Source organism: Micropterus salmoides, unplaced genomic scaffold (genome assembly GCF_014851395.1).
Source record: "Micropterus salmoides isolate LMB-PRFRI ecotype aquatic unplaced genomic scaffold, ASM1485139v1 Ms_hic_scaffold_21, whole genome shotgun sequence".
Classification (NCBI taxonomy): Eukaryota; Metazoa; Chordata; class Actinopteri; order Centrarchiformes; family Centrarchidae; genus Micropterus; species Micropterus salmoides.
In genome coordinates, this window is record NW_024041262.1 from 15,681,717 (window position 1) to 15,692,421 (window position 10,705).

Sequence of the window (10,705 nt, forward strand, 5' to 3'; positions counted from 1 at the left end):
TGCCTGTGTTTCAATCACGTTGTAGCGCTTTTATTTTGAAGGCCTGTTTTATTTGTGATTAAAAACTGTTTCAACTGTAGTTACTGCACACAGCAAATACATTAACATAAAAACTACCTTTACTACAAATTACAGTTTTGGAAACATGGATGTAGCGCGTCCTCCAGTGGTCGGATCTTTATAACACGTTTTATTGGAGCGTACCACTGTGCGATGATGGGGGACTCGATCAATATTACACTCAGTGTGACCTCTAAGGCACAGTTAACTATAGAGATAGCATAAAATATTCCGCTTGTAGACGACATTTCAATACCCACTATCTGTACTCAATTGGTAGATGATTCACGATATTGTTATCCTGCCACAGTTGAGTCACCCATGATGATAGGTATAATGGTAGGGGCTCAGGCTTTCTATTTCCTTCGTTTCTATCAAGCCAGCGGCAGCCATGAGGTACGGTAGACATTTGACATTTAAATATGTGTTTGTATTGTAGGCAGAAAACGTATAGAGGTTTGTAATTGTTTGTTCAAACAATATGTAGGAGTGAGACTCTGTTCTGCTTTGGGGAAACGCGTCTATTTCTACCAGAAGGCATGCTCTTATGGACTATGTTGGAGAGCTAAGTTAACTGACATGTCACAACATGTTAGTGAAACACCACAGGATCTTAGCGGCGGCGAATCAGCTGGCAGCAGTACTGTATTTTAGTGAGTTTGTCAATACTTGTCGAACAAACAACCAATAATGTCATTAAAATTAAACAAACTAAGTTAGCTGTAATAATTAAAAATAATATTTGTGAGGTGCTGTTTTCCTGCGTGTCGGTGAGCCCTTTCGTTCGTTCTTGAAACTGGCCAATGTGCTTTAAAAATAGGATGTAGCATAACAACTGCAAATGTGAAGTGACGACCTTTTTCACAAGATATCACCGGTAACATGCCTAACAGCACTTAGGCATGTGGGTGTGATTGTTAATTAAATGCCAGGCGGCCAGTTGGCAATAATACAAGAATAAAGATTTGTGGCAGTCGTTTACCTTGAATTGGGAATTATGGGAATACTTTTGTGTTTTGTATGTTTGTTTTTTTTGTTCCTTTACTGTAAACCAGGCAGTGCCAATTAAATAACGTTACATGTGACATGTAAATTTATGAACGTGTATTTAGCTATAAAATTATGATAGTTTTAAGGACAAATAGAAACCTGGATCATGCCTAAAGTAGTATTTTGCTGTGGATTGAGAATTTCAGTCAAAACAAAACTACATAGACCTCCAATGCTGAGAGTGATGCATATTATGTAATGAAGATGTAAATAAAATGATATACTACTACTTACTGTAATGCGAGTTTCTAAAAATTTTAAGTTCAAAGAATGTGAATCTGAAAGGCTTCCTGGCACTATAAAGTATCTCACATCCTGCAAAATGTACCTTGGTTTTTCCAGCATGCTCAGGCTCCAGAAGCGCTTGGCGTCCAGCGTCTTGCGCTGTGGCAAGAAGAAAGTGTGGCTGGACCCAAATGAAACCAATGAGATTGCCAACGCAAATTCTCGTGAGTCGTTCACTTTGCATCAGAACGTTCTCTCTCTGTAAATGTGTGTGTGGTCTGGTCCCCATAGGCCAACATGTTTTATTGCATTGTATTTTTACCAAAGGCCAGCAGATCCGAAAACTGGTGAAGGATGGACTGATTATCAGAAAACCTGTAACTGTTCATTCCCGCGCGCGCTGCCGCAAGAACACCTTGGCACGCCGCAAGGGACGTCATATGGGCTATGGTGGGTAATTGATTTACAAGTGATGTCCCTTTCCTTTTCCATATTTCTTAAAACATCACTTTAATTTGCTTTCACAGATTCTACACTGAATCATAAGGTAGCATTATGTAGGTTGTTGTTGTCTGTGTGCAGGTTTTTGAGGAATTAATTGAATCCTGCAAATGGCAGTAGTTTGGTAGTTAAGATATGAACTTTAGACACAGTGCCATTTTATTTTTTTATAGTGGATTTATTTTTCTCTTGTCCAGGTAAGAGAAAGGGTACAGCCAATGCTCGTATGCCAGAGAAGTTGTCATGGATGCGGCGCATGAGAATCCTCCGCCGTCTCCTCCGTCGCTACAGGGAGTCTAAGAAAATTGACAGGCACATGTAAGTGTGAATTTTGGCGCGCATTGCTGGTGAGTAAGCCAGATTTAATTCCAGTTTCAGGAAGAGGCATCTTGCTTTGAGACACTGAGGCATTTTCTGTTTCTTCCAGGTACCACAGTCTCTATCTGAAGGCAAAGGGTAATGTCTTCAAAAACAAACGCATCCTGATGGAGCACATCCACAAACTGAAGGCAGATAAGGCTCGCAAGAAGCTTCTAGCGTAAGTAGCGCTTTTGTTTTTTTTTTCATTCATTTATTTATATAATAATTTCTGCCTTAGCTAAAACCATTTTAAGCTTTTGGTTATTCTGTAGAAGTCCATGCATAATGAAATGTTTTCCATTAATTCACTGTGTTGTCAGATTTAATTTTCTTCTGTCTCCACCTCCCTTTACCCCACCCAGTGACCAGGCTGAAGCTCGCCGCTCAAAGACAAAGGAAGCCCGTAAACGCAGAGAAGAGCGTCTCCTTGCCAAGAAAGAAGAGATCATGAAGAACTTGTCAAAGGAGGAGGAAACCGCAAAGAAGTGAATCTAAAATTAATGTATTTTTCTTCTCAGATTCCCCTTTTTCTTGTTAATAAATTTGGATATTTGATGGGTGATCATTGTCGACTGCCTGATGTGAGTTATGGACATGGTTTTAAAAAATGACATGAGGTAGAGTACAGGAGCACTGTTGATGTTGTCAATCATGTAGTGTAGTGATCTCACTTCAAATCAGTAACTTCTTCTATTTCAGAGACGGTACATATTTTTGGGTTGGTGTTCAACAGTCCAACAGGTGGCAGCAGAGTATCAGTATCAAATTCCTCCATAACATCACGTCTACATTCAATTCAGTCATCCAGTTTAAAACACTAAAAGATCACCGAGCTTCTACAGTAGGAATTTATTGCAGGAGTGTTGGCCCTTTCAAAAACATCCATATATGTAATGGTTACTACTTTGCTCAAGCAAGGACTTTTTGAAGTTTTAATTATTTTTTTATTTTGGACCTGCACTTTCTACCTATCAACCATTATTTTAATTCAACAGCTCCACCTTTCAGAGACGGCAACAAGCCAGTTTGAGGCCCTATGAATGGCGGTAGTGGGGCCCTGGGTGTGCCCACTGTGGCAATAGGGAGGGGTGGTGCTGGTGTAAGCAGTGCATGACGTCGACGCACGTTAACCCATCACCATGCTGACTTCTTAAAGCTTATTTGTCAGTGTTCTGTATTTGCACTACCCGCTTTTGGTTGTTTATTTATACAGATGATTGAGTACTGCAGCGTCTGCCTGACACTGTCCAGACATGATCTTACACAATTGTGTCAAATAGGAATTCTTCAAATGCCTCGACGCCTGTTGTAGGTCTTCCTCTGCCTCTGGCTTTGTGCTTCTTAGTCTTTATTTATGTGCGTGTGTCAGTGATTCATCTCGTCCATGACTTATCAATTTGTCCACTTAACTGTTTGTGAGCAATCATGCTATCAGTCACACTGAATTCAGCTCGTGCTGATTGCAGTGGACACTAGTGCAAAACCTCAGTGAGCGGTGAAAAAGAACACAGCAAACCTTGGCTTTTAAGTGCGAACAATTAACTTCTTCTTGTCACTGAGTATCCCATGCTGACATGCAGATGAACCCAAACATTTATGATTAGCAGCTCAGGTTTTATTAAATGCTTAAGCTGTTAATAAATAATTTTCCTTCATAAATAATTTTCATCGGCTTCACGTTTCCTGAAGGCAAGTAACAAAGCCACAGATGCCTAAACTATAACTAGACGATATCACACCTTCATACAAACCGTGCTGCATCTTACACCCACTGTCAGCCACATCAGGCCTGTGCTGCTGACGCTCCAGTCATCCAGTCATTTTCACTTTTTGCTCAGGCTTTGAAGGATTCCTTCTGTTATACTCCCTGGAGAAGGTGTGACTGAAGTGTTTGCAGATGCAGCCGTCGCTAACCAGGACAGAGAAGAAAGAGAATTAGCAGGAGTCAGAAGCAGATCATATTCAGCAATTCCGATCATATGTGAATGGTGTTTTAGCAACCTGAACTGGAACAACTGTTTGCTTAAAAGTCTGATGGCATATGGATACATCTAGAATCTGGAAACACATGACTTTTTAGACTTTATGTTGAACCTCCTTAATTTTCTCCCTCAGGAGACTTCTCTTCCTGTTCACTGGCAGATGTTTTCCTGTTTTAAGCCTGGGTTGCAGTAGCTTCTCTTTGTGGATCCTGTACCATCATGCATAAACAATAGGACACCCAAGCGTTAGAGGCTGGCAGTGAAGAACCCTCATATTTAAAATCTGGGTTTCAAAGGCCTTGAGGAGCTGGAATGAAGGCTTACACAGCATAATGCATCTGCTTACCTTGATATCCTGATTTAATTTGGATGTAGCTTAACACTTTTTAAATGTAGGCCTATGTAATGAAATGGATCTGCAATATATATAGAGAGAGAATGTGACACAAAACCATCCACATAAATAAACGAGATCTACGGAGAGATGTCATAGGGATTGCTGAAGGAGAAAACAGTCTTTGTGCAGCGAGGCCATTTTGTAGCCCGGTTAATGTATTTCTTCATTACCAGGAGGCACTCCTATTTCCTGAAGCGTGAGCCTTAATGGGATTAGATAAGGAGAGGAATATGAGATCAAATGAAGCAGCGCTCTTTATTACAGTTGGCCTTCAACCCAGGCAAAACAAATGGTGCACACTCAAGGGTTCAGGAGATCTTTAACAGCAATTGAGACGAGGAGATGGGAGTAATTAAAGGGGGGTTATTTTTAAATATAAAAACAGTTATCTAACATCTAAACAAATTACCCTGCACTTGCCAGTCTGATGATCCCCTTTTACAGTGTGTGTTGGGCTGTCTCTCCCCTATTTTGGTTACCACCCAACATATACAAAATGTTATCAGGTATCATGAGACCTTTTTGTAATCACGGGACGGATTGCTAAACGTCAAGTGAAATGTGCATGAGATCCGGCTGTAATCCTCACCTGACGACATTGTCACTTGTTTATAAATTAACATAATTAACCTCCTCCCGCCCAGTCAGTCTTATCTGCCACACAATCACTCATGTTGTCATTTTCTCTTTCCTCACATGTTCACTCACCTCTATTACCTAATTGCTTTGTATATAGCAATATAGCATATGTGATATATATGTAGAGGTATAATATCATCAGAAGGCATGGGAAGGATTCAGGAGGTTTAATTCTCTCTGTCATGTTGGTCTCTTTCAAGGGATGATTGGAAGAGGGATTAATAGTTCTTTGTGAAACAGATCACAGATATATTGTCTAGATAAATGCCTCAGTCTACTGAAAACCAGGTCTTGTGCTTTTGACTTTCATGCTGCGTCACACTCTTCTAGTCTTATCTACACCCAGACACCGCAAAGTACTAAAACGCATCTAAAATAAAATAAATTACAGTTGATCTTGAGTTGTTTGTGTGCTGTCTCAAACGAGGGCACTACTGATTATCTTATATATAGATACTTCATGATAGATTATGTATTAGTCAGCTGCTGCTCTTGAAAAGTGTTTCACAGTTGCAGCTTCCTGGTGACTGTCATTGCTTTTATTTGCTTTTGTATTATTGAAACAGAACATAAAACCATCCAGTAAGCAGTTATACAATAATTTAAATGTATTTTATTGTGAAATTATCAAATACATAATTGGTATTATAAAGGATTGAATGTTCTGTATTCCTGTATGGTTACAAGCCTCATGTTCTCATTTAAATCAGATCACTTGAAACATATACCACATTTCATTGACAAATCATTTATAGGCTATATTTATTCCCTTCAGTTTGGAAAAAAATGAAATATTGCTATCTTGAAAACAGCTTCTGAAAAGTTTTGTACAAGAACAGTTATGCCAAAGTTTGTATATTTAGTGTATTTATTACCCCTGCCGTCAGTGCTACACTGAGCTCTGACACAATGTGAACACCGCAGATACTGGAGTTACTGATCTGAGAATGGATAGCTAATGTGTGGTTTGCAGATAAATTACTTGTCAGCCTCTAATTAACTGAACACTATTCACACAATGAATCATTAGTTAAACTTGTTTTGTCTGTTTGCCAGAAAACACATTTTTGTACTGGTCTTCTACAACATGAGTGTGTTGCTTTGGTCTAGGATGACATGTGGTTACTGAGTACCCAGGTGTTCAGTGACATGTCAGAATGCATGACGTGGTGCAGACTGGACTGTAATCCAATATGAGATTTGATGTACATGCGATAAAGATAATGCTTTGGGACATACTTTTTGCTGTTTTGACAGAACAAAGAGTTAGTGATGATTTTAACCAGTTGTTGTTTTTTTCTGTGTGTGTCTTATATTATTGTAACTGTCACCGGCTAAAATAGCAGCTTATTCAAAGCAAACAGTGACATTGCAGTCAACAAATACTGTATGCTTCTACTACACACATTGACTTAACTGTGCATTAGGGGTGGCATTAGCTCAGTCCGTAGGGGCCTTGGCTTGGCTTCAAGTCCAGCACAGACCACTGCTGAAGGTCCCCTTGATCAAGGCCCTGAACTGCTCCCCGAGCGCTGCACAATAGCTACCCACTCACTGTTCCTTATTAGAACGGGTTACATGCAGAGAACAAATTTTTAATGGGTAGTACTATGTATAATTGTATGTGACAAATAAAGTTATAGTTTTTTTCCCTTCCCAGTTTTCCGGTGATCTGGTAGCTTTCTGATGTTTTTGGAAAATGTTGTTAAAAATCCATCCACCACCCATGATTGAATAAAAAAATACAATGTCTCTTGGGCTACATCTGCTTTCATGTGATTTTTTTTTTAATGAATCACGGTAATTTGGGTCAATATTCAATATTCTTCAAAGCACTCTTCTGGTTTGCCAGGTATATTTGTTTGGATGCACCCTGGCTGTCCCATTCAGAGTGACATGGCCCTCTGTCTCTGCTCAGTCTCATTTCAAATCTCATTTCACTCCTAAAATACTGTTAAAGTGGTTCAAATACAGTTGTCAGTTAAGATTAAGAAAAAGCACCGCCACAGCTTACAGTAAGAGCAGACAGAGCTTAACAGCAAACAAGCGAAATGGATCAATACATAATGAATAAATGAGTCAGCTATGCTCATTCATCAATAAGTAATTAAAATTCTAAATGAATCAGTTTTCTGCTGCATGATCAGATGATGATTCATTTTGTCATTTTTTGCAAGAAGTGTGTGAAAAGGAGTTAACATATTCAGTGTTTGTTGAAAAATGCAGAAGGAATGAAATATTTTACAGTGATTTTATTCTCCCCCTCCAACAACGACCAACACATACTCATGACGTTTACCCCTCTAAATGATAGCATCCTTAAATCTAGAAAATTCTTTTCTCACTGTCTTCATCGTTCTCCTCTCTCTAGTTAGTGTATTTTCTTTTCTTCTCCCTGTCCTCTTCTACCCCTCTTTCTTAAAAGCTTGCGCTTTCCTTTGTAAAATCATACCAGGCAAGGCAAGACTTATTGCCAATTCTTTCCCCGTCTTGCTGATTCTTCAGTATGCTGAAAATTCTGCCTTTTCATCTTTCTATTTGTCATAACAGAGTTGTTGACTTGGGTGACGAGAGAAAAAACTAGCTTCAGCTGATAGCAAGCAAAGCATCTTTAGCAAAACAGAACAGCCTCAATTATCCTCTAATCCCTGCGCCTTGAGGACACAAACCCCATAGTATGTGACACACTTCAAATTTAATAGATTAGTTTTGCCTATCCTCTTCTTACCAGGACAGGACAATTTAGAGAGTCCTTTGTGGGAATGTGGCTAAATTGAGGATTTGGCTGAATTGAGCCTTTCTTGAGGAAAACAATAGACTGGTGGACTGTGAAGTGTGTCTGCATATATATATTTATAAATAGGCAGAGAAAAGAGCTGAGGCAGAGTAGCTAAAAAATTAATATCTTCAGATCCACAATTGTAGAGTAATATGCGCCATGGGGAGAGAGAGAGCAAAGAAAATCTGTCCTGTGGATTTCAAATCCTTTTCTTAGCGACCTAATGGATTTTGAAGTTCGCTTTTAAGATTTTAGAGCATGCTGGATTTGCAAACCATTAAAGGGCAGGGAGGGTTGAGGTTGGGGAGGTGAAGCGTAAAGAGGAGCCTGTCTTGTGGCAACACACTCTCCGATAAGGTATGCCTAAGAGGAACAATATGTGAGCAAAGAAGTTCAGTCTTGAGTTGATCTCAGTGTCTATGTGTTATCCTACAAAGCCAAAACACAGTACTATTTAGTAAAAACGGAGGCCTTTTGATCTTTGTTCTATATAAAATATTATTACGCCTCTTTCTGAGAAAATAGCATAAAACTCCAAACACAGCCAGAGAAAGCAGTTGCACAATCAGTTGTGTGACTTCCTACATAGTAATAATTTATTTGAGGATTTTTTCCGTCAGGATTTAGAGTGCATCATGGCACAGAGACAGCACTGGTGAAAATTTCAAATGGCCTTATACTTGCATTAGACTAAGGACTTTTCTCTGTACTTGTCTTGTTAGATCTTAGTACCGCATTCAACACCATTGACCATCATATCCTATTACAGAGACCTGAATATTTAATTGGCATCACAGGAACAGCTCTTATCTGGTTTAAGTCCTATTTATCAGATTTAAGTCAGTATGTACTTGTTAACAATGAATCCTCCACGCACACAAAAGTTAGTCATGGAGTTCCACGAGGTTCTATGCTTGGTCCAGTCCTATTCACCTTATACTGTATATGCTCCCTTTAGGCAATATTGTCAGGAAACGCTCTATAAACTTTCATTGTTATGCAGATGATACTCACTTAAACCTATTAAAGTCAGATGAAATCCGTTGGCTAAACTACAAGCATACAACTCAAACAAAGTTATTGTACGTGGCCACAAACACATCCCAGACACATTATCTAAATCAGGGGTCGGCAAATAAGTCTGGCATCGGGCCAAATTTCTTTCAAGCCGGTATATGGCGGGCCAGAAAAAAATCTAACAATTTCAGCTCATGTGCATGTTGAGCTCAGTTGGTACTGTGCGGGACTCCCATTTGGTGGGTTGTAAGGTCAATTCCAACTTACTGCGGATATTTTTTTGTCCCTTGTTGAGAAATTGAAAAGAAGGACACTTTTGCACATGCTCACAGTAAAGCATGTGTGTTAGTGTGCGCGCGTTCCGGAGTTTGATCCACATTCATAAACCTATGGACACTTAATTTCATTCCCCTGAGGAAATTCAGGGGAATCCAATCACATGTTTACTGACAGCTTTTTCCAAGGTGTGTCAAGCAAGCCAGAGACTCTTTTGAATGTCCCTCAGGACTCTTCAAAGGAAAAGCTCTTAATAAACTCGACATAAAGCTTTGCTGCAAAAAACGTTCTCACGCACAATCTCTTAAGAGGAAGTGATTGTTTGAGTAACTGTATCTGTCATGACTGAGATCTATTTCAGCACCCTTATCAATTTTTTTATTTATTTATTACATTCTGCTATCAAAGCGATTTGGCCACTGCAAAGCTGCCTGTTGCCGATCACTGATCTAAATATTACTTTGGATGGCATTGCCTTGGCCTCCAGCACCACTGTGACAAATCTTGCGGTTGATCAGGACATGTCCTTTAACTTCCACATAAAACAAACTTCTTTAAAACTTAGTACTTCAGTACACATAAAGTAGGCAGTAGCTAAATTCAAACACGATGATTAAGCTGGTCATGCTAAAGCCTAGCATAGCATAGCAGAGTAGCAGTAATTGTCATGCAGTTTTCAAGCCTAGGGGAATTCATGTTCATGCTCACAGGGAAGGTTTTAATATGTATTAATGTATTTAGGCTAAACTTATTAAATTAGGCTATATATTAAGATTTTAGTTCCTAATTCAAACAGATAGGAAAGCTAACAACACATTTCTTCATTGCTATGCACTTTCCACCACTCTTGAGATTGTCCATACGTTTTAGGTGTCAAGCTGTATTTTCCGTTTTATTTGTTTTTTTAAGATATTAAGATATTACAGCTTAAGCTAACTTGCCTTAAAACTCCAAACCCTTTGCTCTCAACTTTACTGTTTCTCTGTTTCTATAGTGTAATCTTTGTCTTTGTAGGGAAATGTAGGCCTACATAAAGTCTTCACAATCATGATTATGTTGGCTGTACACTACAGTATATTATCTTCTTAGGGTGTACAGTATTGTGTGCCAAATGGAGTAAATTTATAACAACAAATCACTAAGTAACTAGGAAACCAAGACACTTACACAACAAACCAAATGATTAGGGAGATAGGAACTGTCATTTAGCTTAATGTAGAGATGAATCACCAGAAGTCCTGCAGGCAAGCTTTAACATTAAAGTAATTGGCATTTTTAAACCTTCTTGATCAAAGTGATGGATAAAAGCAAGGTGAGCCATTTATACATATTAAAAACACTCCTGAAGACCTTGTTCCTCAATTGTGCTGCTTGACCTCCTATGATTTTCCATTTGCAGCAGAGTCAAGAGGCCAACAA

The 10,705-nt window shown here is 39.0% G+C and overlaps 1 protein-coding gene across 2 annotated transcripts; it reads left to right on the top strand.

Annotated features, from left to right (window-relative positions):
* Window positions 1-336: 336 nt before the first annotated feature.
* LOC119916482 (60S ribosomal protein L19-like) lies at window positions 337-2,758 on the top strand. 2 transcript variants are annotated; one of them, XM_038736517.1, is made up of 6 exons: window positions 337-456; window positions 1,453-1,559; window positions 1,663-1,785; window positions 2,034-2,154; window positions 2,264-2,374; window positions 2,559-2,758. In XM_038736517.1, exons 1-6 carry the CDS (start codon window positions 452-454, stop codon window positions 2,683-2,685), a joined length of 594 nt encoding a protein of 197 aa, XP_038592445.1. In that variant the 5' UTR covers window positions 337-451; the 3' UTR covers window positions 2,686-2,758. The 2 variants fall into 2 exon arrangements, with proteins under 2 accessions (XP_038592445.1, XP_038592444.1); XM_038736516.1 differs by lacking the exon at window positions 337-456 and adding an exon at window positions 625-713.
* The last annotated feature ends 7,947 nt before the right edge of the window (window positions 2,759-10,705 follow it).